Source organism: Coloeus monedula (assembly GCF_965178545.1).
Source record: "Coloeus monedula genome assembly, chromosome: 4".
NCBI classification, from domain to species: Eukaryota; Metazoa; Chordata; class Aves; order Passeriformes; family Corvidae; genus Coloeus; species Coloeus monedula.
The window spans coordinates 70800515-70823516 of record NC_138784.1 but is presented as its reverse complement, the minus strand read 5'-3'; the positions used below and the strand labels follow the sequence as shown (position 1 = coordinate 70823516).

The window sequence follows — 23002 nt, the reverse complement described above, 5'->3', positions numbered from 1 at the left end:
ATTTGGTTCCTCCGGCAGTCCTGGATCACTGCTTCAGGTTCTTATGTTACCTCTCAAGTAGGGTATCTAGGGAGTAGTATTGTAAAAAAACCCTGCTTGTGTAGAGTACACTCGCTAATTTATATCTTACCTATACCTGATGATAAAATGACAAGATTTTGGCTTGATAAACTTGGCTTCAGTTGTGGAATAACTCCAGATGCATCCCATGGAGCCTCTATGCCTTTATCCCATCTTCCTTTCTGCTGAAAGGGATAGCAGCAGTGAGTACCTTGCAGTGGTGTTAGGACAGGAATCAATTAGAGCGTGAGGAGCTTGGGCTCTGATGCAGCGCGGACAGCTTGGCTCCCTCCCTTCGGATCGTCCTTCCGGGCCATGCAGCGCTTCCCTGCGTGGCACTGGGCAAGCCGCCGCCTCACTGCGCTTCACTTTCTGCTCACAAACCTGGGCAGCGATTTTTGCCCCTCGCAATTACCTCGAATGGGTGTTAAAACCCAGTCAATTAATGTCACGGAGAGACTTCTGTTATCTCTCCGCCCCACCCCATTGACATGCAAACTTCAATTGCCAAAATGTCAACAGAAGTTATTGCTGCTGCCGATGAGATGGATAACTCTTGCTGTTAAAATAATATCTGATGTTTTGCTCAGATGTCTAATGCGTTTGCTTTTTAAGCATGGATGATGCAAAATATCCCCAAGGCATTATTCCCAACAACTTACAGAATCCCACTTAATGTCTATTTTTAGGATTGAATAGGTTCTGTAAAGGCTCATTTGTTTGAAGAAAAGATAGTTAATAACTTTGCTTTCCATGTGATTTTGAAGAGACAATTTTTGGCCACACCTCCCCTTCTTTATCTCCACTCCGTTTGGCTTGCCTGTGTCTTGCAGTTGTTGCCATTAGTGTGGGAGGTAAGAAATTAAGGAATTAAATAAATGGAGGAGAACTGCTAAAAGAGCAACAGTAGTTATTTGTTCGCTAGGAAGTGAAGTTGTCAATTCTAAGATATCCAGCTTTTTAATTTCTATATCAGGGTACAACTTTTAAAAGAGACTGAGTCCTACAGCCTAATTAGCAAGCGTACAGGACGAACAGCAGGATGTGGGGGTGACTGTGGAAGGGATCACTAGATGAATTATTATTACTATTATTATTACTATTATTGTTTTTATTATTTTTTATTATTATTTTAAAGCACAGCATTGTTTGTAGTCTCTGTAACTAATGTTTAATTTAACTTGAATTTAAACCACAGAGTGTAGTGGATTGCAAATGACTGAGTTGGAAAGCTTCCAAAAGCCATTGATTTCAGTGGGTTTAGTGTTCTCTGGTAAAACAATGTGTTTTAAGCAAGCTATATGCTTGTTTCTGTGTTCTAAATAGAAAATAATGATGTTATGCATTACCGCATGAACTATATTTGGCACCCACCAGCAATATTCATTTTCTCTTGCTTCTCTCCCTTCCTCCTTCCCTCCCTCCCTCCCTCTCCCTCTCTCTCTCACTCCAGAAAAAGCATGTATATATGTCTGACAGTAATCTAGGAGGCCAAGCAACAGATCACATTCTTCTACTACTAAAATTGTATGAATGCCTAACACAGCTTAAATCCCTTAAATTGGGATTTATGAAAGGATGACAGCAAACAATCTTCTAGCTGTGCCATTGCTCAGGCAGTTACAGCAACTGCTTTACATTTATTTGTGAGACTCTAAGTGATGAATGCACATTTGTCCTCCTTTTACCCGTGAAAAAACGAAGGTGAATGACTTCAACCACTGCTGGAAATCCAAAACTCTGCCTGTGCTGGTGAAGCAACAGGAGCATGGTGCAGGTTGGCACTTTCCTGCCTGGTGTGTGGGCATGTTTGGGGGAAGAACATGGGCTAGACACTGTTCCCACTGGGCAGTATGGGCATGGACATCCTGTTTCAAGTGGAAGGAGAAGTATAGCTGTGTAAATGCAACCTGTGCCACGCCACTTCTTTTGAGAGCCAGAGAGCTGTCCTTTGCCTCTTTTATTCACTAGTATTTATTTGGCCTTGGAGATTATCCCCAGTTCCCAGAGAAGTTCCCAAAGCACTAGCCAGATATTGACTGCGTAATTCAAGTTAGTTTGACCCTAGAGAAGTCATTCTAAACAGTTCTTTTCAATAGGAAAATACACCTCTTTCACTTCTGGGAAACTTGTATTACTTGTGAGTCACAGGGGTTTAAAAAGCAAAACCAGTTGGCAATGAAATGATGTGAGAAATGAGTGTTCAGGAGCTCTTCTGATAGATCTTATGGAAAAATGGGGTGCTAAAAGCTGAAATGAGGGGCTTGGGGGGTGTGTGTAGAGGTATCTGCACATAGTAGTCCAGAAAAACAGTGGTCTCTGAAGACACTGAAAATCATTTAATTCTCTGGTTCTTATGAAGTATTTTCTCTTCTTCCCCCAATCTTCTGGTAGGTCAATACATTCCCTCCTGACTTCCAGATTCAGTAAAGGTTCTCAGGAATCTGGTTGGTGTTGTTTTTTCCTTGGATTGCTGGTCAAATTAAACTCCACTCACTAATTGGATGAAGAGCTTGGAGAAAGCATTGAATTCATTTCCAGACCAGAGTTAGGCAAAGAGCATAATTTTTTTCCCACTGTTTTTCATGCTGGTACCTCTTTAGGTGCTTTTCTTCTGATCTCTTTGCCTGTCTCTGCTGCTCCTTAATATTTCCTTCATCTTTGGTTTTCCTGTTGATTCCAAAAAGTCTCTGAATTTATAATCCTTCCCCCAAAAAGAATATTAGGGTTTAATTAAAGTCTAATGTCTCTTCTTCTGTCTCCAAAATTCTCTCTTGACATTTTACAATTCTGAGATGTAGAAAATATGAAATAAATCCCCTTTGGCTTCAGCAATGATTAATGCTAGCAAGAAGCAAGTCCCAAAGTGCTAGAAATGACAAGATATATGCAAGCTGTCATAATTTAATCCTATTGCTTTTTGTTTGGTTTGGATATTACCCAAGTAACCCATGTTCTTCAAATTTACCCTTTGCTTGGGGGAAGGTTTAGCTCCATTTTGTGTGGTGTTTCTCTGCAATGTGGTCTATGAGGGTGACAGGTAATGGACAAACTGAGCTGGGTCATGGCTAGAAACTTATTGCCAGGACAGGTGACAGGGAAGGGAGGAAGGGGACAGGTCTAAAAAAGGGCTGAGAGCTCTAGAAATCTGCTGATGGCTTTAAAGTATTCTAGAAAGATGATGACAGGACAGGAATGGTAAGGAGTGAGGAGCCATGGATAACACTCTCCACACACAATCCCTCAACTCTGATGGTGAAAAGTCATATTCTGCTTAACTTTAGAGGACTGTCAGGAGGTGATCTTTGACTGCCGTACTGAGCTTGGTGAAGGTGGGGGTAGGTTTGTGTGCATTCAGAGTCCTTTCTTGTGGAGTGGTTTTCCTTCTTCAGGGCACAAGGAATGACAGGAGCAAGGCATGTGCATCCACAGTGGCAGGAATGGAGAATAAAAGCTGCTAATAGATGTAGTAATCACGTATGAAGGTACTTTTGCAATGGACCATAAAAAAAAGATTTTTCATCGTCTAGGTGGCAAGAGTTTCAGAGGTGCTGAAGGGTATCCAAATGTCACAGACTCAACACAGCTGCAGCAAAATGAGCCCATCGTCTCCTTCATCTCCAGTGAAAGGCATCTCCTGCTTTTAATCACCAAAGTCCTATGTAAGACTGACATACTCACGTTTAACAGAATACCTCTTACTAAAGTAGCCAATACAGACCATTTAGAGTGCCAAATGCCTCCTCCTACAAACCTTGCTTCCCTCACAGACATTGCTGCTCGCAGGAAGTCTTTAGTCTACCCAGAATATCTGAATGCCCATTTCTCTTCTGAAAATTGGTGGAAAGCAGGTGCCCAAAAGCCTTTCCAGCAAATACATTGAAAACTCGGAAATGTGATTTAAGCACTTGCTGTTGATGCAGTGGTATCTTGGAGTGTGCCAATCCCATGCTCATCCATGCCTGGAGACCATTCTTTTCCATTCACCCCTGGTACCTCAGGCTTAAGATTACACCTGATTTGAAGCATCCCCTGACTAAACAAAACAAACCATGAGCTGATCGCCTCGTGCAATGTGCAACCACACAATAGTAATCACAGCTAATGACTCTGCTAAATGCTAGACTGCACACACCTCCTTGTTTGGTGTTTGTTTTGTATACAGAAGGTAACATCGACTGAATAACGAGGATGCCAAGTTACAGATGGGGTTGTGGAATCGTATTTGACAGCCGATTAGAGTAATCTGACAGAAATGATGACTTAATCACCACGACAGACTCCAAATTCCCAGATAGAATTCCACCCAGGTTAATCTAATTTCCTTGCAATATTTTTGCCAGAAATAGACTCTTAGCCGGCTTGTTTTCTCCCATGCAGATGTCACATGGCTTTGACAAGAATGTAAATAGGTACTGTTATTATTGTTGAAAAGATGACTTTGAGGCTCTAAAGCTGGAGAGGTTTCATGCCTTTGAGATGCATTGGGTTGCTTTGCTATGGTTTTTTTCTCTAATGAAGTTATGTTTACATACAGCAAGATGTACTCAAGAAAAGGGGGGAAAAAGACGTAACTATTCAGTTGTAATTCTAGGCCATGGTGTGGTCCTGCTGCTGCCCTGGACATAGCCAGCAGACAGATTCTCATTAATTTCAGGGGGATTTTCAGGGTTGCATGTTTGACAATTGTTTCTTTGCCTTTTTGGTTCCCATGGACTGCCTCAGCACCCCTGTTTGGGATGCACCCAAGGAGAGGCAGTGATGTGCTTGACCCTGGGCTTTGGGTGGCCTCTGTGACAGTGCAGGCAGCAGTGAAGCCCCCCACTTTGCTGCCAGCACTGCCACAAGGCACTGGAAACCCTGGGCAACAGGCATTTGCCTGCTCTCAGTTGTGAAACAGTGGCATGGTGTGTTTTGACACCGATGGGCAGAGAGCGCCTGTAGGAAAGGCAGGCTGTGCCCTGCTTGCTGCACAAGTGTGTTCAGTAGAACTCTGTAATATTGATGAGGAGAGGTTGTTCCTTACAGCCCGGACTCCAGCCTGGGTTTGATATCCCCATGCACCGTGCTTGCCAGGGGAAGCTGCCCACGCTTAGACAGAACTTGCCTGAGAGCTGTGTTGTTCTCTTTTACTGTGTGTTCTGAGCACAGGATGATGTTCAAGTCTATAAATTACTTGCTGAGGTTATTTTTCTTATTCTTGCCTCTTTATTAATTGTAAGTGTGCATTCATAAATACTGTGTTTTCATAAGCAAAGATTCCTCCAAGAAAAGAAGAAAATTTTTCTTGTTGTTCTGCGTGGCAACATGACATACTGAGAAATCACTTACCTTGAGATCCATAAGTGATGTATAGCTACAATAACAGCTTTCTGATAAGACAGGAAATCCTTCATTTCGGTAGATGACATGATTCTAGTGAGTGGCATCTAATTTGAAACAGTTTTATATCATCTATAATCTTTTGGAGGGCCTGGGAAAGCACAGCTATTTTATTATTTTATAGCCTGCAGTTATACGAGGAAGATATAAAATGCACAGATTATTTTCTCTTTTGCTCATTGTAGAGTGAAAGTATAGTACCTATTTAGCTTTTGTCTCTGCCCCTTTAATTTTCTTATTCACTGCACACTTCTTTGAGAGCCATTCTTTTCTTCTCTTTTCTCTTTTCTTTTCTTTTCTTCTCTTCACCTACTTTTAAATATTTTATGGGTAGAGAGCTTATAATATGTATTGTCACGGCAGCTGTCTCTAGAGGTCAGCAATGAGTTTAATAATGAGATGCGAACCAGTGACTCTGTAAAACCCATTTCAGGTTATAAATGGCATGTTTTATTGAATCTAGTGTTAAAGGTTGTTAACGTATCAATTGGTGATGGTCAGGGTTAAACAAGCTTCAACATGAGCCCTCTCATGTTAGGAAACTGTCACTAAGGTATTTTTCCACTTTCCTCTTCGCTGAAGCCAGGTTTGTGTATCACATCCATTTTTCTGGGGGTGTTCTGCAGTTTAAACTCTCCAGGCCAGAGCTGGATCTTTTATTAGTTTTGCACTGATTTAATTTTAAGCGCAATCGCATCACTCCCAAATTCAGCTTGATGCTGTGAAGAGAATTTGGACCATGAGTTTTTAGCAGGAACTTTTGAAATCAAGTCAAAACCCAGTGGAAGCATCATGTGAAATCTTGCCTTTTGCTTCGTGAGTGTACCAGATTACTGAGTTAATGAACTTGGGGTAATTATGTGTAACAGAAGAGGATGATTTTGGATATGCAGTGAATGTGCTTGTCAGGTAACTGATCTTTGTGTTGTGACCATGGGCTGCAAAACTAACTTCTTCACATGAATTTGGTCTAAAGTTGGCTTCTCTGGTTCAGGCAGTTTGAAAAGGGAGAGGTTTTTAACATTGTTAGAATAACCTTTATTCAAAATACCTCCTCTTAGGGGCATAAAAATGCAGCTGTAAAGAGCAATAGATCCTCTGCCTACAAAAGGCCTGAATTTGGGTTGGGTTTTTCTCATATATTCTGCATATTCCTGAATTTTCAATACTTGCCTTTCTTTCCTCTATTTTCTTACCACTCCATTGCTCCTCAGAGACATCAGTAACCTGCAATGGCCTTGTGGAACAAGTTACACCTTTTTTTCTTCTTTCAGTTTGTGCTTGCTGAGTGGAAATGCTACCTCACATTCCCATGAATTTTAAGTCTCCTGCAGTGCCCAGTGTATTGTTGATGTCAGGAAAAATCTTAAGCACTAAAGAAGACAGAGAACAATAGAAGTTCCCTTTTTTCTATAAAACTGATTAAATAAGAGTGGTGGCAGACAAGTGCTGGGCTATTAAAGTCCATTTAGGAAACGAATGATTCAAAGAGAACAGAATTGTTAAAATTGAAGCAAATTTATGCATCTCAGCAACCACATCTACCTTGTGGCTTTGTCTTTCCCGAGGACACGGGGAGTTGTGCAAGCAACACAGGGAATACATTGATTTGTAAGGCCAGGGAGCGTTCTGGACTTCGAGTAAATCTAACAGAAACATTCACAGCAATATTTTATATTTTCTAAAGAATCCAGCAACTTTTTCCCTGGTGGTTAAGTTATTTCACCAAAAGTAATGCAGATGTGGGTTTCTGTGCAGCTTTGAAAGCACATTTGATATGAGGGCATGGATGTTCTCTCCTGCTCAGCTGTTTTTGTTTCCCAGAATTTGTCATAACAGTCTTTTATTAAAAAAATGGAATTGCCTCTGACATTTTCAGGCAATACTCAGCTGCACTGTGTTGAAAAATGATACAAAAGTAGAAAGAGCATACATTTTTTCACCTGTTCACATGAATTGGTAAGGAATTGTTGAGAAGAGAAAAGGCAGTGGCTCTGCTGCTGCCGGAAGGTTTGTGCAGTCAAATCCCAGCAACTATGCAGAGCCCACGAAAGAAAATAAAAATGGGGAGATTTTTGCAAGCTTAAACGTCTCCCACATTGAATCTCAATGTGAGATCAGTTCTGGAGGCTTTTGAGAAGCTGCAATAAAATTTCCCTGAACACACCACAGTGGCCACAGGGCTGGCTATCACCAATGTCCTGTGGAAAACTCACACACTCTGATCATGAGGGAGCCCAACTGTTGTGGTGTTATTATTCCTGAGAGAACAAAAAGGCCATTTGTAGAAATTTTATTGGAGCTATCAACAGTTCAGTGTTGAATTATTTAGTAGAGAATGCTGAGGACACACCAGACCGAGTGTGCCAAGGTGGAATGTTCAGCATGGGAAGCTGCACACAGGTGTTGGTTTCCTTTGCAGTAAGAGGGACATGAATGGAGGAAGAGGTTGAAAAGGAAAGAGGATTTGGAGTTTTTATGGAAGCCGGAATTGTTACGTGTTGTGGTGGAAGCTTTATGAATGAATGTATAACGTCGTCTAAAACAAAAAGATCAGATACTAAATAATTATAGGAAGCTATTTTAGGAATCAAGATCTCTTCTTCTTTAGTCCTGGAAGAATCAGCGCAGTTTTTTAATTACAAGCAAAGTTCATTTGTCAAACTCAACTCCTCTGAGTATGTTTGAAATGCTTGCTAGTTCTTAAATTACTTGAAAATTCCATCTTGGTTTTGGCAGTGGTTGAGCTCAAGGAAAAAAAGTTGGTAAAACAGAAACCAAGCATGCCATAAACTAATGAGGGCTGTAACTTTAGAGGTCTTCTGAAACTAGATGCAGCAAATTAAAGATTTATATGAGTCCTATGGGCCCAATGAACTTTTTTTTTCTAATCTTCCTCATTATAAAATACTCCTTTACCATTTTATTTTTTCTTATAAGGGTTATACAGTGTTATTTTGAATTTATATAATTTCAACATGTTTAATATTAAATTGTCTCTTTTTAGCCCTTCATTAAAAACATGACTCTTGATTTTTTATAACTATCCAACCTGCCTTACTCTCTTTCATTTTTGTTTTTAGATGCATCATCCTATTCAGATGAAACCCGCAGATAGTGAAAAGTCAAATGGTATGTGTTTAATTTATTTTTACTTAATTGTGTCTCTCTCTAAACTAAAGTAAGCACAACATTGTGAGAGTTATTGCTTTACTTCTTTTGTGGTGAAAATGATAGGCAGTTTCCCTACACCTGACATGTTGGGAAGGTGTTGAGCTGCTCTGAACTCCCTATTATCTTCTGCTTTAAAGAAGGAAGGAAATGTCCTCAAAAAAGGTCTTCCTTGTACCTGCTGTACGTCATGACTCACCTTACTGCATACATCCTTCCCTTGGGTTCTCCTAACAGTGAGCTAATGTGGGAGCACCTGAGATCGATAAGATGGAGATAAAATGTCAATGCTGAAAATTAAAAATAAACAAAAAGGCATACCTGTGTTAAGAAACTATGTAAGCACATGATCAGCCTTAAACATTTGCCAAAACTACATTTTTATAGAATGATGCCATTCTGAATCTGAGCCAAATTTAGGTTTTAATCATATGCTTCATTATGAGCTGGGAAACCCACTTTGGAGCTCTCTGTATACTTATTCCTCAAAACGATTGAAAAATGAATGCTATAAAGACAGTAATATCCACTTGGAATACTAGGGTACTGCCTAAGTGGATGTATATGACATGCAAAATAGATGGCAGGCTAAGTCTATTAAACATGCCAGGTTTATATATTCAGGGAAATAAGATAATCGAATGGTAGCGCAACTTGGCGGCGTGTGATTCTTTAAAAATATATACGTGTATATTTTGTCCCTTGATTTGTTCCTGTAATTTTCTAAAATATATGTTAAAGATATCATCTGCCTTCTTAGATTGCAAGAGCTTCATTTTCCCATAAGGCCCACATAATCAGAGCTGGTTCCTCCAACAGGCATCTTTGCACCTCATTAATTAGTAATCAGGGCAGAAGCCGTGCACTTAGAGATCTACATACCTGCAAATGTAAATTATGATTGGGCTCTAAATCTCTCCGCAAGGCTTTTTTAAGGCTTCTTTTTTTGCTAATTGTAGTGCATCCCTTTTTCAGGCTTCTCCAAGGATTATGAAGTTTGGAAGGAAATTAAAACTTCACATTATGCTAGGTTTCCCAATATGATAACTTTCCAAACAAAAGTGGCCATAAGCACAGGAAATATGAGCTGTCACCCATTTGTACAGGAGGGGGTGTTCTCTCAGGTTGGAGTCATAGAATCATTAAATATTCTGAGTTGGAGAGGATGGATATCTGTCCACAATGATTTTCAAAGTCTGATTCCTGGCCCTGCACAGGACAATCCCAAAAATCCCACCACGTACTTAAGAGCATTGTCAAAATGCTCCTTGTGCTCTGTCAGCCTTGGTGCTGTGACCACCTGCTGGGGAGCCTGTTCTAGTGCCCAGATACCCTCTGAGTGAAGAGCATTTTCCCAGAGTTTTAGCAGTAATTTCTTGCTGTCTTTGAGTGCTCAGAATAGAAGCCAAGGCACCTGGATGGGCAGAAGGACTGAACTTTTCAGGCCCCACTGCAGTCAAGGAGAACGTTGCTTTTGGAATCCAAATTCCAGTCCCTCATATTTAGTGCTAGCAGTGGGCACAATTATCCCTTAGGCACAGGAACACCGGCCTGAACCCTCTGAACTAAGTATGGCCTCTACGGGTTCTTCTTTCAAAGACAAATTTCACCTCAATTTCCTTGGCAAATTAGAAAAATAAGAGGCAATGGGCCAAAATTGACTCCCAGTGAGTTACTTCTTCATTGCCTGAAGTGTTTCTTTCTAAAGGAGATTGAACATATTGGAAAACACTGTGGGGAATTGTGCAAATTCTGTCTTTCTCTGCAAGTAGCACCTGCTTGGAAAGCAGGGTAGGTTGGCTCCTGGCTGCTGCTGTTAGTCTAGGGTTATCTGCATGAAACTCCTGCCTGCACTGTGGGAATACTCTCTTATTTTCTGGCATCTATTCCAAGCATGAAAATCATGAGGGATTGGGGGTTTTTTGGTTTGTTTTTTTTTTTTCCTTGCCATTCTTTGTATTTTTGAGGAAAACAAATTGTCAGTTCAGGGGTTCCAGGTGTCAAATTAAACATTTTTTTAAATTTAGACTCCTGAAGTGTGTGGGGACTTTTGATAGGCATGTTCAAGGGGTTGTGAACTATTTTTTTTTTTTTTTATTGACTGGAGAAACAGAAGGCAAAATAATACCACAATGATGGTAATAATGGTACAGCTCCTCAGAAAGGCAGGGCGTAGGCATGGGGTTCGTGGAGTGGATGACTGCTTTCCAGCAGCTTGGAGATCAAGAAAGAGAAAAAACAGCAGCGTGGGGGATGTGGAGGTTTGTTTGGCACATGTTTCCCATATGCTCCAGGCTATCCATCTGAGGAGGTATATTATCCATGCCAACAGCAAATTGTAAACTGTACCTCTTCAACCAGATTGGTAAGTTCAAAGGGGAAAAGAAAGAAGACATGCCAAGGCATCTTGGTTTTCATGATCCCTGGTGGTTCAGCTTTTGAGGAATACTCGAATCTCTTTGATTTCTGAGTCACAGGAGGATCCCAGTGGATTTTATAGGTAAAGTCGTGTTTCTCAGTTTACAGAGAGGTTAAAGAAATTTTCTTGGTCAAAAATTTCTTGTGGAAAGATGTGTAGGACAAGTTGGACACTACAATTCTTCTGAGCTTGTACATGTTTGTGAAGGATTGATAGACCTGTTCAGGTTCCATAGGGAAGAAGGAGAGGTCCTCTCATTCAACTCACAGAGGTTTTTAAAGAACAGTATTTGCTGTGTGATAAAATGCCCCCTCCCCATATTGTGTCCCTTGTGCAAAAGGTTTGAATGACCATCCAAGCCAGAGAGTACCAGGATGAAATGCTCCTCCTTTTCCATCACTGTTCCTGCCCTTAGATGTCTACATCATCTGAGATAACTGTCCCTTGGCGCCAAAGGCCAAACTCACCTCATGGAAACTGGGAGATGGGTATGGAAGGGACACCTCCTGCACACATTACTTACCTGCACCAGGTTGCTCAGAGGCCCATTCAACCTGGCTTTGGACACTTCCAGGGATGGGGCTCCACAGCTTCTCTGGGGACCCTGTTCCAGCAGTTCCTTCCCTGCCTACAATGTGTATAAGTCATTTCTCTGCTCATGCAGATGAAGCAAAGCTCGACCTCTTCCACCAAACTTTTAGCAGCTCGAGTTGATGGGGCAAGACTTGCCCTCAGATTAAATTGATTTGTCTACCCAGGAGGATTCTGAAAAGCTTCTTACTGCTGACAAATGTAACATCTCTGAAATATGCAGATGATGAATTTTGTAGTGTGTCCTGGTCTGATCACCCAGTAGGTCTGGTCTGATAACCTTTGTCCAAGTTGTTTTAACCTATCTACAAAGTTTTGGTTAAGGATTTTCTGCCAAAAAGCGTGGTTTTGACTTTCCACCATTAGTAGATTCATCACTCACAGTATTTATCCTTTTAAGGACATTTTCCCTTTTTCAAACAAAGGGGGTTCCTCCAGTCTAATGCTGAAAAACTTGCAAACACCTGCTTGACTCTAAGTTGTCTGTGGCCATTAACATGCTACAATTTGCAAATGCTTAAATGTGTCTTGGATCTGGATTTGAACACAGTCAATACTTTCAGGCACATATCCTGCAGACAGTATGCTCTTAAATGGATCAAAGCATCACTGCTTCAGTGAAAATGACAAAATCCTCTATTTTAAAAAAGTTTTAAAGTAGGGAGGAGGGTAACTGAGTAATCTTATAATTTGTTTTTATTTATTTTATTAGTGGAAAATTTAAAAAATAATTTTGAAATTCTAAGTCGCACAACTTTGCCGATTTGGAGGTAGTAATTAGATGCCATGTGTTAGCACTAACACATAGAAAAGTTGATAATTAATGCAGACAGCTCCAGATTCAGGTGTGACTTTGACAGATTGTATGCAAGGGGTTTTCACAGGCTTACAGCTAGGGATGAAAAGTCTGGCTTCACCCCTTCCCTTCTATATGGGAGTGAAAAACCAAAACCAAAACAAAACAAAAAAACCCTCCACGCCATTTATACATAATTAGCTATTTATCTATTTTCTTAAAAGAGAAGGCATGTTCTGGGGAGAAAATGCACTCTTTATCTGACTAGACTCCTCAGAAATACAATAAAGAGTTATAATTTTGATAGTTCAGAATTTTGGAGATTTAGAAGAGTGAAAAGAAAAGTTTGCTGGATCTTCAGGGAGATTTCCCATGATTATTACAGGGTTTAATTCTTTTGTAGCATTCAGAAAATAATCTCTATTCCTTTATTCTCCTGGCTTAGCCTGCAAGAAATGCTCATTACTGAAGCAAACTGAGTAAAGCTAAAAAATTAGACCCTTCAGGATGTTATTCTGCACATTGGATGTAATGCTGTCAGAAGACAGGAAGTTCAGTTTGAAAAGTTCCCCCCCCAGCAGAGACAAACTTAATCTCAGATAACCTTGGATGGCTAACGCAAAGTTCTAGGTTCAAACATGATGCCCAGACACACATGCCAGTGATGGCAGAGCTAGCCTTGACAGGGTTACAAGAGCAACTCATTTTAAAACAGGTATCTGCACTTCATCACTCAGGGTTCCTGCATTCTGGCAAACCCCACCCCAAATCCAGCAGGCTTAGCACTGGATGTGTCACTCAAACTGCCCTGGCAGCACAGCCCACCTGCATTTGTAATGTGTTAGGATGGATTAAAGGTGAACCCCATCATGTGTTAATCAAGAAACTGTGCAGTTTCATGCCATCCTTCCTATAAATAGAATTTCAGGCCTTGTTTACTGTGACCTTCTGCCTGCTTCTGCTCCATTAAGGAGGGGCACTCAGCCACCCCATCCTACCTGCTACTTCCAAACTGTTGTATCTACTTCATTCCCACAGAGTGGTGCAAAAAAGTCAGAAAGTTCAACTAATCCCATGAGTGAGGTTCAGAAATAATGATATCAAACACACACCAAAAAAGTTTTGATTTTTCTGGATTTTGGCTTGTTGAAACCTGCCCCAAGGGTGGGAGAGAGTTATCAAGCAGCAGTGAAATGCTTATGAGATCTGTGCACACAAGTGCTGGCCCATGCACACTGTTACCCTTCTCCCACCCTTCTTCTTTGCCTGCTCTCGTTGCCCAAAGCACTTGCAGCTCCCAAGCTTTGTCCAGTCCCTCAGAGCTCATTTATTCCTTCTGTCCCTGCAGCTGGAGCTCAGGACATCTAGGTGTTATCATGATGCCCAAGATCTGGGAGTTGGATGGAAGGTAACAGCGTCTGTCAGTCTACTCAGTCAATGTAAAAAATCTGTATCTTCTGTCAGTGGCAGGGGAGAGACTGCCCTGACAAAGGCATCCACCTTGCTGGGAGAGGTGAGATCCGTCACTCTTTGGAGGAGCTGATCTCTTGGCATTGCCAACAGCCAGTTGAGCTGACACTAAAACTGTAGGTCACTGAAGTTAGGCCAGATGGGTTCAGGCTGCCATCCTTTCCCTAAGCAGCAGCATCTGTCCCAGTCTCAGTGCTTTGCTGGTCACATGTATTTAATGCTGGGCTCCTCATTTTGCAGTCCGTGGGAGAAACCCAACACGCACAGGAAAATCCTCAGGCTTGGCAGATCCAAAGGGAAGTTTGCTAACATCTAAATACATTTGACCAACGCTTCTTGTACTCTGTTGTCTGTTTGATTCTCAAACCTTGCCTGTGTGGCAGGTAAGAATTCATTTTAGAAAGAAAGAAGTGGCTAACCAAAAATGCAGAAATAAATCCTGAAAATCAGTCTTAGTGAGGTGGAAAAGTATTCTGTTCTCTGTGTGGGAATATATTGTTAAAAACTCTTTCAGCCTAATAATATCAGATGTTCTATCAGATGGAGTGAAAACATGGCATTTTGATCTTGACAATTGTCACTTTAAATGTTTTTTATGCTGGGCCCCTAGCCAGAAAAAGAATAGCAATTTTCTTAAGCTTCAACACTGATCAGCACTGACTAATGGCACTGAATGCAGAGCACGTCATCGTATCAATATGTTTTCTGTACTCTGAGCATTCTTCATGACATCTGCATTTTTAAGATGTACAGTACACAGGAGCTGGATGTTTAATTTACTATAAAATCAGCCTCAAGCTGCAAACCTGCAAATCATGTTAGTTAAATGGCATATTTATAGGTTTACTAGCGAAACCGAAGGAGGCCAGTGGGGAGTTTGTCGCCTGCTACTTTTTGGAAAAATAAAACAAAGCCTTCTGTTTGCATCTCATTTCTTTTGAGTGTCCATGTGAATCTCTTTGGTTTGAGGCTTTGTCCTGGCACCGAAGCAGGACCCAAGGGGCCTCCTGTGGCAGGCATTTGTCCAACTTAGCCAACAGCTATTTTTAAAAGAAGGTTGGAACCTAGTCACCCTTAGGGTAGACCTGCACACAGTATTTCAAGCCTAAGATCAACCCAAATTTAAACTGGCTGGTACTAGCTGACACAGAGACACAAAATGAGAGGTTTGTAACACAGAGCAGAAGGCAATTCTTGGAAATGTGCTTGGCACCAAGGCTTCACCCAGCCTGACCTCAGTCTGTGGTGTGGAGAAATCCAGACCTGGCAGCCCAGCTGGGTCCCTTGTCTCAAAACTTTTCATGCACCATGGCCACAGTCTGTGGCTGTTGTCGTGGGGACAGGATGGCCAAGGAACTTCCTCAAAAAGATTGCTCAAGGCAATTCAGGAATTGTCTGCAGCTAAGTTACAGGCATCCTTTCACCAGCAGAAGTGGCTGCCTGCACTCCTCTTGTAGCTGTGAGCAAGGCAACTCAGCTTTCCCACCCTTAAAATAATAATTAGTAGCATCAAGGTCAGCTATATATTATGAATCAGATGTAAAATTCCATATATATTTATATATATTTATGTATATATAAATATCCCAATTTGTAGGTCTTATTTGCAATCATGCATTTTCAGCTCCTGATCTGTATATAACTGGCTCATCCCATGCATTCATCATTTCTTAACCCTTTCTGAAGGGTTCACCTGCATGTGGAACCTCAAAATAAAGTGTAAATGAAAATGTTCAGTCTTGAGGAATCTCTGCTGAGGAAAACATCTTCCCCTGGGTGTTAAATTCACACCAATTTTCTTGCAAGCTTGTAGAGTGAGACGTTGGGATTGAAGGGGCTGGTCTCTGTTTTGGGTTCTGAAAAATGCATGGGTTTGGTGCTTGCTTGTATAAAAGCTACCAGTACTTTTTAAAGTCAGCGATTTAAGGAGAAAATTACTTCAAACGCTTCTCATGATCAATAAACATGAACCTCTTCTTGTTATTCTTGAAATTATTAAATGCACTGGAAGTGTTGAAGTATAACACAAATAAAATCCTAGAAAAAAATGGACGCAGTTCCTTCTTCCTCAGCTGCAATTTATTCCATTTGACAAACTCATACTAATACAGGAGATAGAGAGCAAGGGAGGATTCTTTTTTTTTTTTGTGTAAGCCCAGAAATGAAAATACTTCATTACAAAAATAATTTGCACAATAATAGAAATAAGTAAGTGCAGTGCAGACTCTCTGGAGTAAAGCTTTCCTTCCTTCTTTGCTTCCCCACAAACCCTGACAGTCTGCTCATTAACAGGGAATTGGATTTACATGCCATTTCCAAAGAAGAAAGCACTGGTGTATGTACTGTATAATAAGCACTTAGATTTTTGGTTTAATACAGATGGGTCAGTGCATTAACATTTTTAAGTCTTTCTAGAGTGAATTAAGTTTTGATGACCTCTTTCATTTTGACAAGAGTCCTCAGCTTTAGACCTGTAAATTTGAGTTTGATTAATAGGACTGTGTGCATCCTGCTGCAGCAGTCCAGCTTGTGCTTTTGTTGGTGACAGTACAGGCAGGAAATATTCTACCAATAATTCAGGTAAAGCACCTTTTTCATCTTTTTTTTTTTTTTTTTTTTTTTGCAAACTCAGCATCATCACTCATCAAAGGGTGTTCAGGTGATGTCCTGGAATAAGCCTTGTGTCCTCCTGAAGGGGAGAGGGCTGTGGCACTGAAAAAATCAGCAGAAAAATTTAACGCATTCTTTTTCCAGAGCAGTCATTACACATCTGCGTTTCCAGTGCCGTGCATTAAGTTGGCTGAAATTGAAAGCTCAGATAGGAGCTGCTCTCAAAACATTTCTCAGGAATATTTTTCATTAGCTTGTATCATTACGTGCACAATCCCTTCTTCACCCTCACCCCATCATGATTTCTTTCACACATGAGGGGATGAGGGAATTTATCTGAATTAGAATCTATGCAAAGATATCTTTTAAAGTGTCCCTAACAGAGGATACTTTTCTTTTAGAAGCCGTGTAGCGGAGGTGTATGCAGAGTGACTAAGACAGCCAATTAATATGTTATATAAACAGTGAGCACCACTAGAAGAAGGAGAGAGAGAAAGAGAGAAAAACGAGATATTTGGGGTGGGGGAGGGAGGGGGAGAGGGAGGTTGTAAGTATAAAGTGTTCGCCTTAGGACTTGTCTTCAGTTACAGAGCCAGACTCACATGACTGGAGCTTGGTTTGATGTGGTAATGAAGCATTGATCACAGGAAAAAGATGAAATGGCCTTTGCTCATTCATTATTTTTATCTTCTAGCTGTGGAAGACAGAAAATTGTTCATAGGAATGGTTTCGAAGAAGTGTAATGAGAATGATATCAGGGTGATGTTTTCTCCGTTCGGCCAGATAGAAGAATGCCGAATCCTTCGGGGACCAGATGGGCTGAGCCGAGGTGAGTGTGCAGTCTGTAAAGTCTCTTTCCTTAAGTGCTAATTGGGAGCTTTATGTCACAGCCAAGGTAGGCAGAGCTGCTGTCTGCAGCGAGAGGTTACGCTGTAAAACGTCCCACGTGATGAAGGTATCCACATGAACTTTTCACAGTGACTGAAATTATCACCTTTTATTTCCAATGTCAGAAAGGTCTCGGTGCCAACATATTAACTTGTGTTATCACCCTGTTTGTCAGCTGGAAAGGTTCCTTTGCACCCTGAGAAAACACCCTCAGTTTTCTGCTCTCACAAAATCAAAGTTGCTCCCCTGACCCCATTTCTGCTTTGTAGCACAAGGCCAAAAAAAAAAAAAGAAAAGGACAGGACCGCAAATGACTGCTCGAAGGCATAAAGGGTGATGGGAACTGGCCCTCGCTGTAGCACTATCTCCTCCATTCCTGTGTTTTCTGTAACTATATGCAAAACATAGGTCTGCTTTATCTGAGAAACAAAGAGGTTAGCTTGGACCTGAGAACTTTGCCTGGACAAAAGTTTGTAAAAAGAGCTTTTAAATCTTGTGCCTCTACCACAACCCAAAAACCAGGGCGGAGGTGTTAAACATGACCATCATGAGTGGTCAAGTGGCCAGCCTGAATTTGGAAATGAAAAGCAGCGCAGACTTCAATAGCCAGTGATCCCTTTCGAGTGCAAAAGTACCTTTTAGGGAAAGACCTTCTGAAAACCTATTGAAAAGAAAGATAATTGTATCTTGATGACCCAGACTACATATTAACTCCATGGCATATGGACCTGAATTTATTCTCAGGGCATGAACCTTCTCAAAACATCAGTGCCAGGGGTTGTTGAGTGGAAAAGGAAATTGGGATAGTCCCATCTCTCAGTGCAGGATGATGCTGTGGTACCTGCCACAGACATTTAATGGAACAGGGAATAAGTAATTTTCATTGTGGAGCTGTGAAAAACATCACATCTACAGAAAAAAACACATACATAGAAAGCACAGTTTATGCATTTTATTACATTTTCAAAAGGCATAGAAAAAAGTAATAGTGCCCATTTTGCATATAGATATGGGTATAGATTTAGATTTTTTTTCTTTACTTTTGGATCTACTTGTTTCTAGTAGGCAATAGGATCCACAGAATTTGTGCAACAATTTGTGCATGGGGCTTTTTGTTTTGTGGGCAGCCCAGTTTCTATAAAACACCTATACATTTCAGCAAAGGAAGTGCAGGTATTCCTATATTTCATGGCACTTCTTGAAAGCACTTACTGTAGTACTTCTGAATAATGACTTGTTGAAAAGCCACTCTGACAATAAATAGGGAGCCCCAAGAAAATTATGCATATTTATGCTTTGTGATCCCCAAACTTTTGGGGCTGGGATGCAGCAGGCCCTTCAGGCAAGAAGAGCCTCATGATCATGGTTTTTGCCTTGGGGAAGATTAGGGCAGAGTCTGAGGTTGGTTCCTGCAGCTCAGTAAGGAATGTTTACTGATGGAGTCGAGTGTTGCCATTATCTTTCTAGACCCAACACTGAGGCAAAATAAGTATTTCTGATTTTCACTGATTTCATTGTGTAAGCAGCACAGGGAAGGGATGATGGAAGACACAAGTGGGAAAGGAGCTAATTAACTGCTGAAATAACAAGATCTGAGCATCAGATGTTTTGAGCCCCAAAAAAGATTTAATTGACTTGTCAGCATCACCCAACAAAGAAATGGATCTTTCCTGGGATCCATAAAAATCCCACTGCATGCTTGCTTTTATTCAACAGACTGGGTTTAGTAGGAGCATAGAAAAGCTAATTATGAAATCCAACAGAGTAAGTGAGGTTGGTGGGGTAGTTTTGTTCTGCTATGAACAGCAATCTCACGACAATCAGGAGCTGAGATTCCTAAGCCACATCTCCAATGTATCAGGCAGGGCAGTGTTGTGTGCTGGCCAGCACAGCTGTAGAGTTAATGTGCTGTTCTCTCCTGCTGGAGACTGAAGGTCTCAGTCCAGGTAGGTCACACACCAATAACCACAGCAGAGCTGCATCCTCTGTGCTACTTGGGTTCATTTCGGTCACAATCACGACTGATATTCTATCATGCCCTCATGCCTCATGCCTTGTTAAACTCGAATTGCTTTCTACACACCCATGTTCACACTTTAAAATGAGTTTGGCTGCACCAACCAGGTTTTCAGGCAGATTTTTATCAGCTTCAGAAAACCACCACTCCATGAGATAAGGCAAAGCATTGGGAAAATGGTTGGTATTGCAGTTGAAATGAAAAGTGCTGAGGGACATCTGCAGAGGAGGGAGCTTGACTGAAAAAGCACAAGGTGAAAAACTGCTTCAGGAGGGAGGACTTACACTGTTAAATCTTTGTAAAGAGTTCCAATTCTTAATGAATTTTAATTCATGTTACCATTTCCAAGATGTTAATTCCCTTTGCCACAAACAGTATTTGTTTTCTCAGCCCCTGTCTGGATGTACTTTCCTCCTAGAGGCAGAGGGGTAAATGAAAAATAGTCGCTGTCTGAGGAAAACACTGACCTTGCCATGCCAGAGCCTTTGGGAGCTCAGTTCAGTGCTCACAGCAGTGAGATGGAAATGTGGTCCAGTAAACTCTGTTTGGCATCTCTTTTCAATTGCATAACAAGTGCACATCATGGTATCTCAGATGAAAAGAGCTTGAAAAGTATCTTCCTTGGTATTTATGCCAGCTTTTGAGCTCTCTTAAAAGGTTCAGGCAAATAATCTGCATTACCAGCAGATAGTTGCAAGGAATAGCGCCAGGTTACACTGCTCAGTAGAATAGTTTTGGTTTGGACTGGGTTTGGTTTTGTTGGTTTTTTTTTTTTTTTTTTTTACTTAGTAAAGACTGAAAAGGTTTCAGCTGACTTTTGTTTTAGCCCATGTCTACACTACAACAGCAACCTTACCACTGGTAGGGTAACAATCTGCTCTCAACTCATAGGCAGGATTAGAGTTGTACTGTACCACATGGGCTCCAGTAGCAAGGAGAAATCCCATCCTGTGGCATCAAGGGGAAATTTAACACTTTGTGATGAGTGTGATGTAAGTGCTAAGATAAAAGGAGAGGGGGAGAGAGACAGAACTCGTTTTTTCTGTTGTAGTTCCTAACCAAGAGTTGACAGAACTTTAATAAAGTTGCACCCATTGCTGTCACTATTGATAATGACCATCACCTTTTCCACTCAAAATTCCTATTGTCAGCTGTTTGAAACTCAGCTGTAAGATGAGACTAAAATAATGATACAGAACTCCATTGGTAGAGAATTTTAAAGAAACTGAGGGGGTTTTTAGCTTGAGTCATGTTTTCTCCCATTGTTACTCACTCCTGCACCTAAAAAATAACCATTGTTTATACCTGTAACTTGCTATATTTTGATCAGCTACAAGAATAGGCAGCAACCAAAAGGCATTGCCTTCCAAAGGCTCTGGGATAGTCCCTGTGAAATTAGCTGGCTGGCAGCGAGTAATTCCTAGCTGTGAAAAGTGTTAAAAAATAAAAATACCCTGTTGGTAGTAGAGATAAAGAAACCAGGGATAGCCAACAGCCATGGAGGCTGGCCACCTCTTGAGCAGGGTTCATGGGACTATCTAAAGAAGCTTGCCACTGCCTGTACGACATTCATTATTCAGAGAGAAGAATTCAGCCTGCAGGGTTGTTTAATCCAGCACTTTTTCTGAAGAGCTAAGTATGCTTTACAAAAATTCATGATTGTGATATCATGTGCTAAGCTTCATTATCATGAAAAAGCAGAAGTGAACTGCCGCAGATGATTAAGATTTTAAATCACTTATTGTAAACAGCTTAAGGAAACTTTCAGACCTCCTGACTCCCAGCACTATGTAATGTCTGCATGACCACAGATGCCAACACAGACAGCCAGGCAATGAGAGCTGGAGTGTGCAAAAATAGCCAGAAATACCCAAGTTTGATTTGTAGCTGTACCACTGATGTGTTGTATTGACCATAGGTGAGTTGGTCACTCAATCATCTCTGTTCTCCTGGTGCTTAAAGTAAGGGTAGTGATGCTCCTCTGCCTTTGTAAAATGCTTTTTTTTAGATCAGTGGATCAATATCTCTGTATCACTCTAGGAATTATTACCATCCATAATGACGATAAAAAAAATCCTCTTATCCTTATCACAGGAGCACCACATAGCAAATTATTCTGCTGTATTGCTAAGTGCAGGTTTATGTATCAGATACCAGAAAGAAGTCAACTGGGTTAATAGCACGCACTGAAAAAACCTGCTAATAACATGTAGAGAGAGTTGGCTATACCATAAAAATTGTGAAAAAGCTCAAAATGCATTTTTCTACATCTTCTAAGCTCCTAATTGTATGATTTTTTTAACAAAACATCACCAGGCACATGGGACAAGTGAACATTTCTGCAGACATTGATTACAAGGATTGTTTTTTTCATTCTTTCTTTGCTTTAAGAGCAGGTTAGAAATGGAATAGCAAGTTACACCATGGTCAGGCAATTTAATTTCTTGAAAATCCATTCAGAACTTTGAGATTCAAGGGTTTTCTTGATGAATTAGTAAAAGAAAATTAGTATTTGCATCCCAATTAATTGCAGGGAAGGATAGGTGAGGAGACTTTTATGCTGGGGGTTTTTTTTCCTCTGAATATTTACTGCTCCCTTCTGAGCTAAACTAACATGAAGTGCCAGCTATGGGAACACCCTAGATTAGGGGTCACCTTCTGAATTGTATATCAGTAAGTGGTGGGAAACGAGGACAGTGGAAGTGCTGTATTTTTAATAGCTCTTCAGAAGTACCTCAGTGCCTTATTCCCTTTGCTGCAATGTGGTAACATTTTCATTTTTTCCAATCACTATGGCACATTTAATTTTGTTTTCCCTTGCTGAAGCTCTTTTGCAGCTGGGAGGGAAGAAACGCATCCAACTGACCAATGTCTCTGCTGGCTTTTGGCCAGTAACTACATCTCAGATTTCCATTACTGCAGTTTTGCAGCAATCCCTCCCAAGAGGGAAGCCTGAAATGAAATAATTTGCAAGAGGCTTTATTCCAACAAGAAGATCATCGAGGCACAGTTAGAGAATGTGGTCTTTGGTACCCATTTAATTCCGGGTTTGTGTAAATTCCACCTACTGAGATCGGTACTTTGCAGGGTGGGTAATTGAATGTCCAATTAGAAATGCTTTGAGGGAACCATGAACTTCAGGAAATTTAAAATCTACAACGTGTCATCCAGTCAATAGTCAAGTCAGTAGAGCTGAAGAGCTGAGGCATGGTTACAGGATGTGCCTCTTGTTACCTTTATGTGCCTGATATGCATAAACTGAAGAGCTTCACTGTGGCTTTTTCAAATTATTTTCTTTAGACTGAATTGTTGGACTTGGTCTCAGACATGTCATTGTGTGTCTTAGGTAATACTTAGCAACCAAATATCACTACAGTAAACAATTTGATGTACAATTTAGTTTGTAGATGAAATGTATTTTAACCACCAAGACAGATTTTTGTGTGATGTCTTCATTAGAAGGCTGTTTTCCAGGATGTTCCTTCCTTCAGACTGGGCTGTATTAGCACAGTATAGAAAAGGAAAAGTCTACTTTGCAATCTCAGCTACAAACATTTTAACCCAACTAGAGCTTATTTTTACCACACTTCAATTTCCA

General features: G+C 40.8%; 1 protein-coding gene across 7 annotated transcripts in view; it reads left to right on the top strand.

Moving 5' to 3' along the window:
* CELF2 (CUGBP Elav-like family member 2) overlaps positions 1-23002 on the top strand; it is a 378834-nt gene that overhangs the window by 290197 nt on the left and 65635 nt on the right. For 6 of the 7 annotated variants that reach the window (XM_082279909.1, XM_082279906.1, XM_082279907.1 and 3 more), the window contains 2 exons: positions 8526-8574; positions 17194-17328. In XM_082279909.1, the coding sequence (XP_082136035.1) occupies positions 8526-8574; positions 17194-17328 (184 nt within the window). Of the gene's footprint in view, positions 1-8525; positions 8575-17193; positions 17329-23002 lie in introns of those variants that run through there. The other variant, XM_082279912.1, reaches the window with a different exon arrangement.